Here is a 19,640-nt window from a genome sequence, read left to right as displayed (position 1 = left end):
ATAGAGAGTGTGTAATTGTTAATGAGAATTAATATTATCTATATTTATTGGTTCTGAAAGCTGACAACAACGGGCATTTGGTCTAGTGGTATGATTCTCGCTTAGGGTGCGAGAGGTCCCGAGTTCAATTCTCGGAATGCCCCTTATCTTTTTTTCATTTCGGCCTCATGGGCCTTCTATGTTATTCTTAACCAAGAATGGATGGGCCGACCCATTCAGACTTTCGCACATCCTAATTTTATTTATGGCCGTGGGCTGCTGGCCTATAACAGAATCAGATTGCGAGAGTCTAGATTGGCTGACTTGGCGGAAACTGATTGGGTGGTATAACTTACGTGGCAGTACAGTTAAAACGTGTAGAGAAGGAGGAGACGCGTCAGCTCATTTTTATATCCTTCTGGAACACCCCGTTAAAAGGGGCTACTTGTTTATCACGAACCGGTCAAAAAAAGCTTTAAAACAACAACAACAACAAAAATCAACTTATCAGATATTATTAAAAAAAAAAAAATGATTAAAATTTTGCAAAAAATTCAACCTACTACGCGCGATATCCTTGAGAATTCTACAGAACCTTCTGCTCCTAGAAAGTAGATTCTCTCCTTTCTGTTGAACCAATTAACCCACCCTCACTCCTACGTTTTCAAGACTGAATTAATCAACCAAGCTTCTTCCAGAAGCCTCACCTCCAACGAACCTTCCTCCCTCTCTCTCTCTCTCTCTCTCTCTCTCTCTCTGTGTCCTCTTCCTTTAAATAACTTGGTCTTTGTCCACTCCATTAAACACCAACTCTTCCTCTGATTTCTTCACCTTTCCCGCCTGAGAAGAAAATGGAAGACAAACTACAACTCCATCTCCTAAACCTCGAAGAACCAGAGGAAGACGCACTCTCACTCTGTGACCTTCCCATTCACGACCAAGACCCGGAAACCGAAACCGAACCCGGCTATCAGAACTCTCCGGCACGCCCAGACCTCTTCGAGTTCTCCACCAACGCGAAACCTGGAACAAACCCTTCAACGGACAGAATACTATTCTGCGGCAGAGTCATACACCGGAGAGATCCGTTGCCCGGTGGGGTCCAACCAAAGTGGAGATCGGAGTCTTTCAACAACTCCCAGACCTTTCACTCGGCTAGGTTGAGCAGCCCAGGCCGGTCAAGCTCTTTCCGGGCACCGGCAGCCGGGAGCTACCGGTACCAGAGCAGTGGGTCTAGGAAGCACAAGGTTTTGATTGGGCTGACGAAGATTCAGCCGATGGACCTGAGCGAGATAAGGAAGAGGCAAGGCCGGCGTACCCCAGCGCCGATTGTCCCGGTTCCGGATGAACCGGTGATCGCCAGTGGTGGAAAGAGTCATTGGGGCCTGCTTCGGCCGTTGAGGTGTAAAAGCCACCTGGCTAGAGTGTTGGCTATAGCGTCTTTCGGTTGTTTCCCACTCATGTGATCGTGTGACGTGGTCCTCCCACGTGTGGGAAGATGGCTCGGCCTGCTCAGTGCTCACGGATGGATTAATTTACCTAATTTTTTGTATTGTTGGGAGGTCTTGTACATTTGTTCAATTTTTAGTTCATTATTTTTTCTTCTTAGGATATATAGGAGTTTCTCCACTATTCTTTTATTATTATTATTATTATTATTCATTTAAGCAAATTTACTCACAATTTCACATATTTAGTGCCTAGCACCAAATCTTAAAATCGATTTGTTTTGAGGTAAAATGTTTTTTTTTTAAAAAAAAAAAAAAAAAATCTTCAATTTTTTTGGTGTTTAATACAATAAAAAATTATGGTTAAATTAAAAATATTTTTTAATTTTCATAAATAATTTTTCCTTTTTTAAAACTATAACCAAACTTTTGAGTTTGAGCTTCTTAGCACACACTCCCTCTCATAGTTCATTTCCCGTTGCCGTTGGCAGCCACTAGAGTTAGCTAAAATTTGTCGATAACTGTCGGAGTTTGCTGGAATTTGTCGATGGCCGCCCGTCGACGCCATTAAAGGTTGTTGGAATTTGTCGTGGTGTTCGCTAGAAATCGCCAAACATTGTTCGTTGCTGATTTTTCGTATGTGGCAAATACTAACAATATTTTTTAAAGGAATTTAAAAAAATAATAATAATAATTTCGTTGAACATATTTCTGACAATTTTTTTTATCTTACGGAGCTTTATTTTTTATACCAAACTAGTGAAATATATGTATGTATGATATAATTAGTTTAAGAAGATTCATTATTTTTTAAATATGTTTTAACCATCCATCATATAAGCAATCCATCTATTTACACTTCTTCAAATACACACTATAAAACACATTGGCTTTGTTTGGTAATCAATTCAAATTTTCTCTAAAAAGTAAACTTTAAAATATTCTTAGTTTTGATATCACATCAATCTTTTTTATTATTATTTAAACAAAAAACCCATTACAAAACATAATATTTTCATTTTCCTTACAAAAAATTTAAAATATCTACTTTATATGATATCACTTTTTATTATTATTCAAACAAATAATTAATTACATAATCTTTTACCAAGCGGAGCCATCATATTAACAAATCTAGTTGACTGAGCAAACTAATATACAAGCGCGGACAACCGAGTTGTCTACTTTATTTGAGTGCGATTATAGTAATATTTGTCAATCGAGAATCTCATAAGAAAGACCTAAATAGTAAGAATAACACATACTCATTTAAGTCTAATTTGAGTTAGAGCCCGACTCAATTTCATCAGGATATCGGTAAGATTTATAATAGTTTACATTAATCATGCGTAAAGTAAAGATTTTCAATGCGGGGTTCAAATGAAAACTTAAAAGAAAAAGAAAAAGAAAGTGGAGTAAGACAGCTAGAACGACAGCGTTTTAGTAATTCAAACAAAAACATGAAAAAGCCGACGCCGCTGGGTTCAACTCACAGCTTGGCCAGCTGAATAACATCGCATACTCGCCGCCCAAACGGCCAACCCCAAGCTTCGCTGCCGAGTTAGCCTCTGCAGCACATCGTAGGTCCTCGTCGCCGGTACCAATCTTTCCCTTGTATTTGTACGTGTATTTTTATGTATGCGCTTGCGAATATGGGATGGTACGTATAAGTATACGTATATGCGCGGCAAAATATACGTATACGTATGCATATATGTGCAGGCTTCACTCTGTCTGTTTTGATTTCTGGCAAGAATAGTTGAATTTATTTCTTAAGGTCTTGTGTTTGTAAAAGCTCTAAGATCGATGTAAAGAAGCTGCTTGAGAAGTAAATTTTCTTTTTGTTTTTAATTTACTATGTACTAGATGAAAATATCTGTTTGGCTGCTCAAGGAAAAGAAAAAGAAAACTCATATTCTGATTCTAATGTATTATGCTGTCAAGGTTTCTTGAAAAATTTTAGAGCGTAATTTAAGCCAAATTTGTGCTGAGGCTTGGGCGAGTGAAGGTTTTGTTTCGTCATTAGTATTGGATTTCAATTTCTTCTTTCTTTCTTTTTTTTTCCATGATTTGTGGATAATGAAAGATTCCAATGCTCTCTCTTTCGGCCACTCACGCACAATGATCATATAATTGTATCAGATGGATCCAATGGATGCGTCAATTTCGCATTTCAGAAATGTCGGGATAGGAGATATTGGTAATGGTACTGCTGCAGAAATTGAGGGTTTCAGATATCGTGCAGACGAAATTTGCGTGAAGGTTGATAAGGTGAGTGGAACAATAATTTATAAAGCTGCAGAGATGCTCATTCAAATACATGAATAAAGCTGTAGATATGGGATGAATGTATGATTATCATGTTCTTTTTCATTTTTGCAGAATGCTGCCATGAATTTGTCTGATGGGTTTACCTTAAAACTGTTGTAAAATTATTTTGATGGTGCAAAAGTTCTTGTTGATACTAAATAATATTAATCCGAAAATTAACAATAAGATAAATAGAATGTAAGAGATTAAAATTAGAGTAAGGAAAGATCTCATAATACTATAGAATCACGCAAGAGTGTTGTCCTTAAATGTTGATTTTGTGCTCTTGGAGTATTTAATTCGGTGTGATTGGATCTCTTGACACCCAACCTCTTAGAATTAGACTATAACATCTATGTTCGTTAAAGACGCACTTCTAAATACGAAGGCAAATGAACAACCCTTTTATCAAAGTGGATGAGGGATTGCCAGCCACAGTAGAACGGAGACTATTATATAATATAGCTTTAATATATATATATATATATATATATATATATAATGACCAAATGGTCATAACGTCAAAACGGTAAAACTTGTTAATGATCAAATGCCATAAAAACTTGTTAATGTACAACAGTCAAATCCGTAAAAAACTAATTAAAATTTATTTGTTTTTCCTCTTAAAAACTCATGAACAAGTTTTAATGTCAAACGTAAAAATCTTTAAAGAATGGTAATAAAGTTGTTAATAAACAACGGCTGGAAAAGAAAGATTGTTTGTAACACTACAACAAAAACGATATCCCGTGTAGTTGTTGATTATGCAATTGTTTGGGTCATCTTTAAGTCCATCAATGTCTGGACATTCATGAATTGATTGTTAGTAATTAGTTTTGCACTTTTCCTTGCAGCTTGAGCAGAGAATGAATGAGATAGAACAGTTCTACTTGAGTAAAAGTAAAAAGCATCTTAGCACATCCAAAGGTAGCTCAATAGCAAAGGATAAGGATAAGGAGAAACATGTTCCAAGTATTAAGAAGCAGCAGCAAGATGCATCACGTCGGGAAGCAGCTGCTGCCAAGAGAATGCAAGAGCTTATGCGCCAGTTTGGCACAATTTTGCGTCTGGTAAAAGGCTCATGGCCATTCTTTTATATATATTTCTGCTTAGACATTGCCTATGATACACACACATGTATGTGTGTATGTATGTATATCTGTGCGCGGGTGTGTGAATAAACTTATTTACCATTTCATTTTGGGATCAAGCCTAAGTGGATTTTTCCTCTTATAATACTTCTATAATTTCTTTTGACAGTTCTATTCTATCATCAATTTTTGCCTCTTTTATGAAGTTACTCCTTTATAAATTACATGGCATCTTACCCAAAAAAATGCTAAACAAAGGCTAGAATTTAATAATTCTAACTGTAAATTGATAGCAAACTAGTTGCTTGATATGCTATGAGAATTTGATCTCATATACGCCCTTTGTTCAGAATTCACTTATTAAATTAACTAATGCTGCTGGGGATTTTTGTCACACTTCTGATTAAGGTGGGCTGTACGTTAGAACACAGCTATAAATGGTGTACCTTATTCAGTATAATTTTTTTTTGGCAGTTCTCTTAAAGTTGAATTAGTACACATCAAGTAGGCTCTTGCAAATCAAGTAGCCTCTCACCACTAGGACAAGCATAGTGGAATGCTGTTCTTATTTTCCTTTCTTTTATGTTAGGAGTTAAAACAACCATGCTCTTTGCTTTAAATTGCACCTATACCAAGGTAGCATCAACTAGATGTTGTAAGATTGAAAATGATAGTGTGTGTCATTTCATATTTCCTGATGTGTATTTGCCTTGGCTGTCAGATTATGCAACACAAATGGGCATGGCCCTTTTTGGAGCCTGTCGATGTAGAAGGTCTTAAATTACACGACTACTATGAGGTAAATTTCATTGTTTTTAATTTTCCAAATATATCAATCATTATAATTGTAATCATGTGATATTGCATTTCTAAAGAAACTGTTTATGACAAATAATTGTTCTGCTGTTGCTCCATTTTTTTTTTATATAGTTAAATGAAACTTTGTATCTATAGTTGTAATTATATGTATCTACTTGTAATCTCTGGGCACACCAAGTAATGCCATGTCGATAGCTTTATGGGATGATTATAATTGTTGGAAAAATTGACCTGCATACTCTGGCTTTGTCATTGGATATTCCATGGTTCAGTTGCGGTGGTCTGTCTTTGATTAATCTGTTCACGACGATGAATACTAGGTGATTGACAAGCCCATGGATTTCAGTACAATAAAAAATCAAATGGAGGCAAAGGATGGTACCGGATATAAGAATGTTCGAGAAATATGTGCTGATGTGAGGTTGGTTTTCAAAAATGCAATGAAATATAATAATGAAAGAAGTGATGTTCATGTTATGGCCAAAACTTTGCTGGAAAAGTTTGAGGAGAAGTGGCTGCAACTTCTGCCTAAAGTCACTGAAGAGGTAACTTGCTTTCCCACCACCAATGGCTCTTTCTTGGATTAAGAAGTATAGTAAATAATCTTGGTTGATGATGTCTTGGTGATTTCGTTAATGTCAGTAGCAATGTACTTGCAGGAAAAAAGTCGAGAAGAGGAGGAAGCGGAGGCACAGTTGGATATGCAGCTTGCTCAGGAGGCTGCTCATGCCAAAATGGCAAGAGATTTAAGTAACGAGGTATGTTAAAATTTTACAACCTTATTATGAGGATATGTTTGAAATGACAGAAGCTTTTTGAGATAATTTATAGACTTCTTTAAGCATCTTCAAGCATTTTGTAGATGTTTTTTTGATTGCCTTATTCTAGTCTGATTAAATTCTCATTCTTTTCAGCTGTATGAGCTTGATGTGCATTTGGAAGATCTTCGAGAAATGGTTGTTCAAAAGTGCAGGTATGTTCCATAATATCATTATCTAATGCCACAAAAACCAGGTTAATTTGAGAAAAGCTTGTTGATTTTGAGTTTGTATGTGTGCTTGTGGACGTGGACGTGGATGTGAATGTGTCTTTTCCCTTCTAAGTTATACTCTGTGAGTGCTTTGCCTTAATTGACTTCTTCAACACAATTAGAAGTTATGTCATCAAATGAAGGTAATGGATTAAAATGGGATCATATTTCCTATTCTCATCTACTGGGCCAATAATTATTTAGATTAGATATGTTTTAGTTGTCTGATATGCTGGTTATGTATTTGTATAATTTCCAAATGCAACTGTTATACTTTTTTTTTCTATCTATAATACGAAGTGCAACTGTTGTTCATCGACTATAGTTTCTATTTTTCTCAGAAGAGGAACCCTTGTAACTAAACACACTTTCAGATGCATTTACATAGATCTTTAGTAATGGGTTTTGGTCATAGACACATTGCCAAATATACCAGTTACAGGATTCATGGCATGTTGGTAAGTAGTGGTTAAAACTTCTTAAAATTTCTAAACCATGGGGCAACTTATATAGATATGATTTTGTTTTCCTTTAATGCAAATTCAAATATCTTAAAAGAGTTCATGTTGTCAAACTTATTAGAAATTTTCAGTTATGGAATTGCTGTAAGTGGATTTAAGTTTGCTAGTATCTTATGTATGGTGAATAGAAGTGCAAAATTTTGTGATTTAGGAATGGTTATTTTGAAACTAGAGGAATGCTTTACAAACAATTCTATGAACAAAATTTTCATGTAAATTGACGTGAAGGTTGAATTGTCTTGTTACATATTATTGTATATCAAGCAGGCCCACTCCGTGTTTTGGCTTGTGGAATATATATCCAATGCATACCCAAAAATTTGTAAAATGGCTTGTATTAACATTTTGTAATTAACTTAAACGACTACTCCTACTTAAATATTGTAGAATTCATTTATCCGACATTTGTTGTTGTGCCGCCCTCAATAACCTGATTTAGTAGTATGGATGCCTCTCTACTATTGCTTCTGCAGTGATGCAGAAGCAACTAAACTTATGTTGAGAACATTGTTTCCAGAAAAACTTCAACCGAGGAGAAGAGAAAGCTTGGGGCAGCACTCACCAAACTGTCTCCTGAAGATCTAACCAAGGCATTGGAGATTGTTGCTCAAAATAATCCAAGTTTCCAAGCAACCGCAGAAGAGGTGGACCTCGACATTGATGCCCAGGTCATCATTTAGATCTCCTTATAAGTGCTGTGTCCCGTATTCCCATTTGCTCAATTCTTGTGCGATGTTGCTTTGTATCAGAATGAGTGATTGAGTGTATTGTGTTTCTTATGCAGAGTGAATCTACTTTGTGGAGGTTGAAGTTTTTTGTGAAGGATGCTCTGGAAGTCCAAGGCAAGAGTTCAGCAATCACGGCTGGTCTGAACAACAATAGTAATGACAACAACAACAACAACATTAGCAATAACAATAAACGGAAAAGAGAGATTTGTGATGCTATTGCCAAAACTGCCAAGAAAAAGATTAAAAAGCCTGCTTCTTAATAACGTCTCACCATGGGAGAGTGCAGTTAGGTTGTTTATTTGGCCGCATTTCTTGTGAACCTCTGCAGACAATTCTCAGGGTGCAACTCTCAAGAGTCAGAGAAAGTGTCCAACGGGCGTTCGAATGAGAAAATGGCAAGAGCATGGATGTTGTCTTCATCGATGATAATTGTGAATTATTACTGATATTAACATTTTTAGGTGCTGCATATTTCCTAGAAATTTAACAGTTTGTATCTTGAACTCGTGGGGGTGCCTTCTAGTTGTCCTTCAGGTTGTGCTCTGCCAATTGCCATTGTAAGATATGTTGTCTACAACAACGATGTCTTCTACCCCCTCTTTTATTTTTTATTTCCTTGGAATTTGTATGAGAAAGGCATCATTACCAATATTGGAGTTATAGCCTTTTACCCTCATGCTATTATTGCTACTCACATGATGATGAGTGCAATATTCTGGTCGGAGTTGAGGATAAAGTTTTTCTCTAAATTGAATTGAAAAAATTTCTTTCAATTTAATTTATTAAATTGACATATGTCTTAAGTAGCCTTTTTTCTCAACCTTTTGGTCAAGAAAATATGGGACCAACCCTGTTTGGTTTCATTTTCCATTTTATTTGTAGCTTTATTTTTATGCACCGTAATGGACGCTTTTGAGGTGTTTGTTGAGGTCTCCCAATCCCTCCTTTTGTTTTTGTAATGGTTAATTTGCAAAATTAACATCTATCCTTGGAGCATATGGTTCAAACATGCATTTTTAACTCCAAGTTAAAAGAAATTTTTCTAATCTAGTTTATTAAATTGACATATGTCCTTAGAGCACATAAAAATCACATGTTCTATTAATCTTTATTAAAATGTACGTGAGAATCACATGCTCTAAGGATATGTGTCAATTTAATAAAGAGAAATGTTAGGGGTACATTGTACTAACTCTTTTACTAACATATGTGTACTAACATGATGTATAGCTTATTCATTGGAGGGGATCAAAACAATTAATAAAGGAAAATGCTATGTATACCAATAAATAAGCTCCACATCATGTTAGTAATCATTTGATAGTAAAAGTTATTACCCCTAGCATTTTTCAAATGAAAAGAGAAATGCTAGGGGTACTAACTCTTTAACTAACATATGGGTATTAACATGATGTGGAGCTTATTCATTAGAGCAGATCAAAACAATTAATAAAGAAAAATGCTACGTATACCAATAAATAAGCTTCACATTATGTTAGTAATCATTTATTAGTAAAAGAATTAGTGCTTCTAGCATTTCTCTATAGTAAAATATCAAATAAAACAAAGTTAAAAAAAGTTAAGAGGATGGCTTGTCAGGCTTGATCACTCATTTTGATTTGTTTCACGGTGGATGATCACCCTATAATAGGTTAGGGCTGCCCAACCAACCGTCAAGGTTGTTTTATGGTTAAAAAAACCTTCGACCACCCCCTAAGACAACCTTTAGGGCTGGTCGATCAGTCATCCCAAGAGGGTGGTTTGCCACCCTCATAACAAGCTAGTGGTGGTCGACCTATCCCTATAACAATTTTTAGGGTGGTTGGCTGCCTCCAAGAATCGACCACCTTTGTAAAAAGGTTGAGAGTGGTTAACCACAAGCCTTTTGTTGGAGCTGTCAACCACCTTTTAACCCTTTTTTTTTTTTTTTCAAATGAATTGAGTTGACATGCCTCATTCCTATATGTTCAAATGCAAATAAACAGCTAGGAATTTGTCACCTTTCACTGAACCCTAATTGTCACATTTTAGACCAATTTTTATAACGAAGGCAAAGGATTTATGAAAATAGAGCCCTAAAAACCAATATTTTATATCAATGCAAACCATAAACATGCATCCTAAACCCCAATTATTATAACAACCCTAAACCACTAACCTTTCAAACACAAGAAAATTAACCAAATTTCATACATCACAAACAAAAAATATCCACCAAAATTGACCAACAAGAACTCAAAGAGTCCCCCTTTCCCATCTTAATTTTTTTTTAAAATAGATATGTGAAGGAGATGAAGAGTTATATTTTGGAAAGTAGGAATATGTTAAACTTCTAACTCTTTCACAACTTTTGATTTGTGTTACTTTGTAATTGGAAGACGTTAAAACTATTTTTTTTAGCGTTAATGTATCTCCAATCACATGCTATATAACACGTATCAAAAATTGTTAAAGAGATGTAAAATAAAAGAATGACTAGTTGAAGGTATGTATGAATTCTTAAACTATAGATTTTAAAAACATTTTCTAAAAAACCTTTAAGGGGTAACTTTGCATGTAAGTTTGACAACTTTATTGTGAGTTTAACATCTCTTAGGAGAGGTTCCTTTCTATGTAATTATATATTAAAAAAAAATTATTATAATTTGAAGTTTTGAACCAATACTTTTTCTTTATTAAAAATATTATTTCTTCATTTAAATCAAAACTCTTTGTGTAAAAAATGAAATCATTATATATATATATATATATATATATACCCTAAATGTTTTTGGTTAAAGTACCATATGACATAAAACTCCCAAGAGAGAGGGGAGAGCTATGGATGTAAACTATGAGAAGAAGCTTGTGGTGGTAATAGTGGCATTGATAATCCCTATACTAGTTATAGTGGTAGTGCAAGCTGATGACCATTCTCCTCCGTCCGACGCTCCTCGTCGTCCTCCTCTGTTTGACTTCGACGCTCCTCGTCGTCCTCTGCCTCTCCGTCCTCCTTCAACACCTTTCTCTGACGGTGCTAGTACTTTAATAAAATCAAACGTGATATGCTCACCAAAATGTTTATTCAGAAGCATAACAAGAGCAGGAAGGAAAAAAAAGCAAGAGTCTCATGATTCTGATGAGAAGCACCCTTATCACTATTACTTGAACCTTTTTTATACTTTCTGCATGTTAGAGTGCGAGAATAGTAGTCAAGACAATCCTTAAGCACTCAATTCAGACAAGGTGTCTCTCTCTTTATTTCTCTCGTTATTTATTTATTTATTTTTTTTTCATTTGGTTATTAATGATTCTTATGTTTATTAATCATGAGAATTTGAGAACTAGTTTTTCAACATGAGTTTCTAGAAACATAAAAAATAATTGTTTTATCAATTGAGAGGATAATATAATTTAGATTTACAAAGTGAAAACTCCTATATACAATTTTGAATTATCATTATAATAATCGGTATATATATATATATATATATGAGGTCAACTTTATAATTTCATAAATTGTTTATTTTTCCAAATTAGAGTCAAATTTTACATTGTTGCTATTTTTGTATAGCCATTTTTTCATGACAACTATGTATACAATATAAAAATTAAAAATTAGTTTCGGTGTGAGGGTATTGCTCTTATGGCCGGAAAAATAAAAGTTGGGAATATGAGCTACTTATGTATTAGATTGAGTATGCCTGAAGCAGATCTGTTCTATAACTGAAGTTTGAACATGGGTTAACGGATGTTAAAGTCATAGATAGGACTTGATTGTAAGATTTTATGTTTGTCTCTATGACGTTGTAATCTCATGGCTTTGGTTATGATTTATCAGAGCTTTATGCTCTCTGATGTAAGGGCTTTATACTCTTGATTTTTTTTTCAATAAATGAATATGAAATATTCCCCTAAAAAAAATATAAAATTTTGATTTTAGTAGAACACTCAATATATATATATATATATATATATATATATATTAAGAAGTGTCATTTTTTTTTTTATATTCAAATTTAAATTAAGTAAGCAATTACAAGTACTTCAAAAGTCTTATATATATGTGCGATAGCCTTATATTTATTTATAGTACTACACCAATTCTTTCTAATACTCTTAAAAATCCTCTCCATGTGGCAGTTTGAATCAAGTGGAGGGCCAAATATATGGAAACCATTAAACATCTTCAAGAGGCACGAGGTGATCTTCATCGTACTTCATTATAGAATAACAGAAGATGTCCTGCTAATTATATATATGTACTATAATAAAAGAAATTCAATGTTATGTATCCGACACTTTCTTTGATATATATACACACACATATAATATAAAAGATTAAGATCATATGAACCAAAGTTATTTTTGCTTGCATCTACTTCATCACTTCATTTTTTTAGAGAAACAAAAAGGTTTAAAGATCATATGAACCAAAGTTAACAACTAACAAAAAGATCGAAACCCTTTGTAGTGATAAAAGAGCTCAGCAATGGAGTTCTTTCCCTTTCATATATTTGCATGAGAATCACAACCACCGAACATAACAAATGATCATAATTAAAGGATTATGTTTTTTCTACAATTCCTCGAATTCATGGCGTTCGTTGTAACAAACAGTTTGTCATGTGCCAGCCACTGCCACATAAGTGAGGATAGGCGAATGTTAATTAGAAACTTTATAGCCATTCATTTATAATGAATGAATAGGACCTAACCACGTCGTCTTAATAGATAGATAAAAGATTAAGTAAAACAAAGTCGAGAAAAGTTAAGAGGATAACTTGACTACTCCTTTAACCTTTTTTTGGAGCGAACGATCACCCTGCTAAAGTTAACCGACCAACCCTACAGCTTATTTAGGGGGTGGTTGAAGAGGTTCGACTACCTTTTCACTTGAGGGAATTGTTTGTCACCCCCATATTAAGCTAGTGGTGGCCGGCTAGCCTATCCTTAAAATAGTTTTAGGGTAGTCAGCCGCCCCTAAGAATCAACAACCCTTGTAACAAGGCTAAAGCCTTTTTCGGAGTACTTTGACTACCACTTTAACTTTTCTTTGCTTTTTCCCCTCCTTTTTCCTTTTTCCTATGTTCAAATACAAATAAACAATTGGGAATTTTCATCTTTCACTCAACCCCAAGAAAGCTTTGAATTCATAAGCCCATAAAATTTTCTAAAATTGCAGGCCAGGGGACCATAATATGAAAATTGGGTCCTAAAAAATCAATATTTTATATGAACAATGCAAACCACAAACATACATCCTAACCCCAATTATTTAAGACACATAAGACAGAGAAACAAAAGTTTATTACAACGACCCCAAACCACTAACCTTTCAAACACGCAAAAACCAACCAAATTTCATACGCCAAAAACAAAAAAAATCCACCAAAATTGGCCAACAAGAGCTCAAAGAGTCTTCTCCACTCCCAACTTTAAAAAATTAAGTAGATATGGGAAGGAGACGACTAGTTATTTTACCAATTTATAATCAATTTCATTTCTATGGCCTATGAGAAAATGGTAAAAATGGGTATTCAAAGCGTTATATCATATACTCTAACATTAAAACTATTTTATTTTGCGTACCAAATGTAACATAAGAGGTGAGAGACAGAGAGCGGTAGAGATTGATCAGTCAATATAGAATAATTCTACAAGCCTTTCTTGTGTCACTCAAAAAATGTTCTGGCATTTAAAATTATCATTTGATCAAAGCCAATAATGATCAGTTACAATCTCAATTGTGATTCTAAAAACCACATCATTCTTGGAGGGACACAAAAATGACATATGAGGGATTGTCACAAATTGACCTATACGAACAACGCAAGCCACATCATTCTGAACAATGCAAACCACACCATCTTAGCATTCATTTATGGAAGAGTTTGTCACAAATCAACCTATACTAAAAAAATATAATTAATAATATAAAATCATAATATATTATAACAGCAAAAACGGGTTCAAAAAAAAAAAAAAAAAGAATGCTAAAACATGAGTAAATATATACATAATAAGAATTTTATAGATTGAAATAATTTTAGAAATAAGAATATATACGCTAGACTTCTAACAATTTTTGACACGTGTTAGCATATATATAATTGGATGGTGCTAAAATTTATTTTTTTAGTGACAGGTGTGTTTTCACTCACATACTAACACGTGTCAAAAGTTGTAAAAGAGATATAAAATAATTGTACATGTAGCATAGGTTTTTTCTTAAACTATAGATTTTGCAAAATTTCTGAAAAGTTTTATGTGGTAACTTGTGTATTTCGCAACTTTATTGTGATTTTAACATCTCTCAGGAGAGGTTCTATGTATTTTAATTTTATTTTTGGGAAAAATGCATTTTACCCCCCTAAAGTTTGAGACGATTTTCAATTCGACCTTCAATGTTTCAATTTTTGCAATGCACCCCCTCCAAAAAAAAACTTCCAAATTTTTTGCAATTCGACTAATTTTATCCCAAAATTCCCACATTGCTTATAATTTTTTATTTTTTATAAAAAAAAAACTATGAGTAATATGAGAATTTTGGAATAAAATTGGTCGAATTGCAAAAATTTGGAAGTTTGGGAGGGTACATTGCAAAAATTGAAACATTGGAAGTCAAATTGAAAATCGCCCCAAACTTTGGGGGGGGTAAAGTGTAATTTTCCTTTTATTTTTTGAACCAATACTTTTTAAATACGTGTTTTCTTCAATTTATTGGATCCTAATTCTTCTCTTATTCATTATAAGGATCACGTACTAATTAACCACTTGTGAAATTAAGTAGACAAGCATTTCCTAAAAAACATATATATATACTCAAAAGCTGCTTAACCCAAAAACTCTTGTACTTCGCTAGAGGCCACCATTCTAAATATATATAACTATTCGTTTAAAGTCCCTGAATCAACCCTCCAAAATTTAAATCTTCTTAAGTTTTTTTTCTTTCAAAAACTTAGTCATTGGGTCAATTGAAATGACAATAAAATCTCTGCCGTCAAAATTTTTTAACAGCCGTTAGGGCAACTCAAAATGCACCATTTTATCTGATTAAAATATTAATTTTTTATTAATTTAATTAAAAAAATTAAATCTAAAAAAAAAAAAAAATTGAAGGGTGGCACCACCCAACCCCTATGGCGGCCACCCCATGGGTGAGCCTTTGAGGGCATGAATTTTATTGTTATTTCAATTGACCTAGGAACTAAATTTTTCGAAGAAAAAAAACTTAGGGAGATTTAAATTTTGGAGAGTTGACTCAGGAACTTATTATACATTTTCCATATATATATATATATATATACACTCAAAAGCTGCTTAACCCAAAAACTCATGTACTTCGCTAGAGGCCATCATTCTAAATATATAAAACTATTCATTTAAATAAAAAATATTTGTGTAAAAAATGAAATCATTATATGAATAAATTAATTAAATTATCTGGATTTTGAACTTCTTCTCTCTCTCTTTATATATATATGACATAAAATTTCAAAAGTGAGCTAGGGAAAGATAAGGATGGAAATTATAATAAGAAGCTTTTAGTGTTAATGATGGTGTTGATCATAATCCCTATACTAGTAAAGGTGGTAGTGCAAGCTGATGAGCATTCCCCTCCTTTGCATGCTCATCATCCTTCTCCTCTCCATCTTCCTCCATCTCCTTTCTCTGACAGTACTGCTGGTATTTCAGTAAAATCAAAACTGATATGCCCACCAAAATGTTTACTCATAAGTGTCATGAAAGTAGGAATGGAAAAAAAAAAAAAACAGGGGTCTCCTCCTTCCCATAACAAGGAAACTTCTCAATAGTTTAAGCTTTATTATACTTCATGTATGTTAAAAGTGCCAAAAGACTATTCTTAAGCAGTTAGGCATGCATTGAATTACATATTCATTTTGCACTTTTTTTTTTTTTTTGTCTCTCTATACAACCCTAGCAGTTGCTTGCTGCCTGGCTCCTCTCCTTCTCATTTTCTTTTATGAAGCTTTTCCCTTTTGTTGCTGCCTCTCACGAGGTCTTATCCGTCTTCTTGTGCGACTTATGCTGCCCAAAATTTCAACTTTAGCGTTGTGACTCCTCCTCCGTGCCGGTCTTCTGCTCCATCTCGCTCTCCGCCTCCTCCTCTATGTCGGTAGCCTCCTTTGTCAAGGTTTTAAGATCGGATTTTTTAAAGTTTGATCTACTCTCCTCCGATGGATCCAACATCCAATGCGCCACTTGGCTCCCCAGCCTCCTGTAGACACCGGCCGCTCCTCCGCCCGACATCCACGCGCCGGAGCGTGGATCTCACTTTTCCTGCACGTGGACCACAAGCGCAGGTCAGCCCCTCCGCTCCACCCTCCTCCGTCACGCCCTCCACCGAAGCTGCTGATTTTTGGGTTATTTTGCTGCTTTTATTGCTTTGTGCCTTTTTGTTACTTGATTTCTTGTACCGAAATTTGGAGTGTTATTTCCTTTTCGGATCCTTATGACTTTGCAATGCCTTTTTTACCGCAACCTCCTTTTGGTGGTTGCCTTTACCTTACGGGTGTTTGGGTAGGGTTGAACCCCCTGCCCGTTTATTCCGTCTTGGTGTTTAAACCCTTTTTGCGGTCCTTACTAAAAGGACTGGGTTATTTTATGACTCATTTCCTACTTTTTTCTATTGCTTGTATCTGCACTGTAATTTTCATTTTGCATCTAATGTTGGGAAGCCCACCCCTTTTTTAGTGTTTTAATCATGTAACTCTTTCCTTATTTGCTTAGAAAAAGAAAAAAAGAAAAAGAAGCATGCATTGAATTCAGACAAGGTCTCTCTTTCTCTCTCCTTTGCATGTGCAAATACAGACAAAACAATAACCTTTTTTTTTTTTTTCCCCCTAATTAAAAGGGAAAAAATAGGTTAAACAAGGGAGGATCTTTCCTACTCTTGATCCGTAAGGAAGAGAGAATGGGAGAACCTAAGAGAATGCTACCAAACACAAGGTAGGTAGCGGCCCATTTTGCTAAACTGTGTGCTCGGAAATTGGCACATGTAGACACTTTTAAAGCATTCCAACTTTGAAATGAATAAAGATCAAGGGTAATGTCTGATATAATAACGACAAACTGCCAAGAAGAAAATAAAAGAGGCGGATTCACAGCAAGAATAACTAGAAGTGCATCCGCTACCAAATCAAAAAAGGGCTGGACTGTATTGATTTTGTTTGTTGGGAAAGCTTCACATACCACTATCTTTTATCATTTTTGCAATCATATTCTTAAACTTTAAAAAGTGTCAATTTAGGGTTATCATTCTTCATAAGTTTGTAATGTCAATCTTTCCGTCCAAATTCAGCGTTAAATCATAACGGAAATGGAAGAAGTCATGAAATCTTCAAAATATCCATGTCTAAATTTAAGATATTTTTGTAATTTGATATACATCTTAAGGGTATTTTGGAGATTTAACTCATCAATCGTTTGATTTAACGTTGGATTTTGACGGATGATTGACATTGCAAACTTTTAAAAGATGTTAACTCTAAATTGATACTTTTTAAAGTTTAAGGATATGATTGTAAAAGTGATGAACGATCAAAGAAAAAAGAGAAATGGATTCAAAATTGTTATACGTTTCGATTTTATAAGAGTTTTCACTTCAGTTTTATTCTGGCTTGGGTCATTGGGTGAAATTTATAATTTAAGGTCCAAGCCATTGAGCATGGTCTTGATTTTCTACGCACAATTTTTTTTTTTAACCTTTAATAAATAGCTACCAATATATATATTAAGTGTAAGTTTTTTTTAATATTCAAATTTAAATTAAGTAAGCAATTACAAGTACTTCAAAAGCCTTATGTGTGATAGCCTTTTATTTATAGTACAACAATTCTTTCTGATACTCTTAAAAATCCTCTCCATGTGGCAGGTTTGAATCAAGTGGAGGACCAAATATATGGAAACCGATTAAACATTCTTCAAGAGGCACGAGCAGACATCATACTTCATTATAGAATAAAAAAGAAGATGTCCTACGTATATATGCACTATAATAAAAGAAATTAATGTCATGTATCAGACACTTTCTTTGAATGAATATATATATATATATATGCCACTATAGTTTATTTTTGCTTGCATCTACTTCACCACTTAATTTTTTTTGGAGCATAACTAATAATGTGGAATAACAATAATAAGAGAAAGAAAGCAGAATAATAATAATGTCAGAGATAAAGAAAATATAATAAACACAGAGATTAAGGTAGTTCGACCTATGACTTACATCCACACATTAAAGTCTTATAAACTACATTTTTCCTTGATATATGATTTGAGTACACAACTCTATTTATTGAGCTTTACATGTGATTAGAAATACTTCAAATACAAACATATCCTGTTCTCAAGGGACAGTTCAATCGGCTGGGAACTATACCTTATGAAGCGGAGGGCACTAATTCGAATCCCCACCCATTCTTCCTCTTGTGTAGACATGTCAAAAATAATAATAATAATAATAATAAATACAAACATATCCCTTTAAATCAAGGTTAACAAATATTAATGAAATCCCTTGATTTAAGAAATACAAATGAGCATTTATCATCAAGGTTAAAGATATGAACCAGCGTTCTCCTTCTCTATGTTTAGTTACCATGCTTGAAGCTCATTAAAAAAAAAGTTACCATGCTTGAAAGGTCTTCACTCTAAGAACAAGAATATCTATTTCCTCAAAAAAAAAATAAAAAAATAATAATAATAAAAAAAAAAATCCTAAACCCAAAATCTCCTCATCCATCTTATATAACCATGATTAACCGAACATGCATGCGTTCTAAAATACCCAATGTACCATCAAAATTTAAGCATTGGAATCAAAACCTTAATTTTCTATGCTTTATTTGATGTTTAATAATTCTAAGCTTGAAAACCATTACCTATATATCAGTGCAAAATAAGCTGATGATATTAAAGTGATTGCAATATACGAAGGATCTAAGGCGCGCAGCATGTTCTTCTGGAAACAAAATGTAAACAAATAAAACATCATAAATTAATATCAAGTGTAAGGAAAGACAGCTTTTTCTGACATAATTCTACGTACCTCGATGGAGATCACAATGGAGTAGCTAGGCCAGAAAAATACGCAAATTAAGAAGCAAGCATACAAGAGTGACATTGATTCGGCCTATCTAAACATCTTACATTAACAAAACTTAACCCTAACTTATTTTGGAGGTGTTTCAGTGTAGAGAAATGCTATTCAGAATTCTCTCATCATTTTCCTATCATCTATTTTCAAAAATCAATCATTAAATTTGTAGAATTCACACCTTCACCCATGTGCCCTTAGGTAAATGTTCTCACATGAAGTGGTTCCTACTTCTCACCTCCTTTGCTTGGTCCGTTTCGTTCATATTCACCATTTTGTATTCCTCTACGGACTCAATTTCCCCGCTTACAAGAGTATTAGGGTGGGTGAACTCCTTGTCGTGAATCATTGCGTTTCTTCGAAACCAGATATTTTGTGAGATCTCTACAAATAATTCAAACTCCTCCTTGTCACACTTGTGGAGCATTTCTGAATTTTTTTTTTTCCTCCCAAGCCCTAGACATCCATCATGGATGGACAACTCTATAAAATATACATCATACATCATACTTTTGTTGTCGGTATTCGTCCTTCAATGACTCATATGGTTTTTTGCAGTACCTTCCCTGTAACAACCTTTTAACGGTGGTTGTTATCTTCACCGCTT

The 19,640-nt window shown here is 34.2% G+C and overlaps 2 protein-coding genes and 1 non-coding gene across 3 annotated transcripts; all 3 read left to right on the top strand.

Moving 5' to 3' along the window:
* Positions 1-71: 71 nt before the first annotated feature.
* On the top strand, positions 72-143 carry TRNAP-AGG (transfer RNA proline (anticodon AGG)). The gene has a single exon. It is a non-coding gene; the product is annotated as a tRNA-Pro (tRNA).
* Positions 144-540: 397 nt separating this feature from the next.
* On the top strand, positions 541-1,594 carry LOC132188317 (uncharacterized). Its single transcript, XM_059602742.1, has one exon. It carries the CDS (start codon positions 831-833, stop codon positions 1,443-1,445), a length of 615 nt encoding a protein of 204 aa, XP_059458725.1. The 5' UTR covers positions 541-830; the 3' UTR covers positions 1,446-1,594.
* A 1,308-nt stretch (positions 1,595-2,902) lies between these two features.
* LOC132186767 (transcription factor GTE6) lies at positions 2,903-8,605 on the top strand. Its single transcript, XM_059600819.1, has 9 exons — positions 2,903-3,024; positions 3,570-3,698; positions 4,592-4,807; positions 5,550-5,627; positions 5,968-6,192; positions 6,307-6,405; positions 6,562-6,620; positions 7,716-7,866; positions 7,983-8,605. The coding sequence occupies exons 2-9, from the start codon at positions 3,570-3,572 to the stop codon at positions 8,187-8,189; spliced, it is 1,164 nt and encodes a 387-aa protein (XP_059456802.1). The 5' UTR covers positions 2,903-3,024; the 3' UTR covers positions 8,190-8,605.
* The last annotated feature ends 11,035 nt before the right edge of the window (positions 8,606-19,640 follow it).

This window comes from Corylus avellana, chromosome ca7 (genome assembly GCF_901000735.1).
Source record: "Corylus avellana chromosome ca7, CavTom2PMs-1.0".
Lineage (NCBI taxonomy): Eukaryota > Viridiplantae > Streptophyta > Magnoliopsida > Fagales > Betulaceae > Corylus > Corylus avellana.
This window is presented reverse-complemented; position numbering and strand designations above follow the sequence as displayed.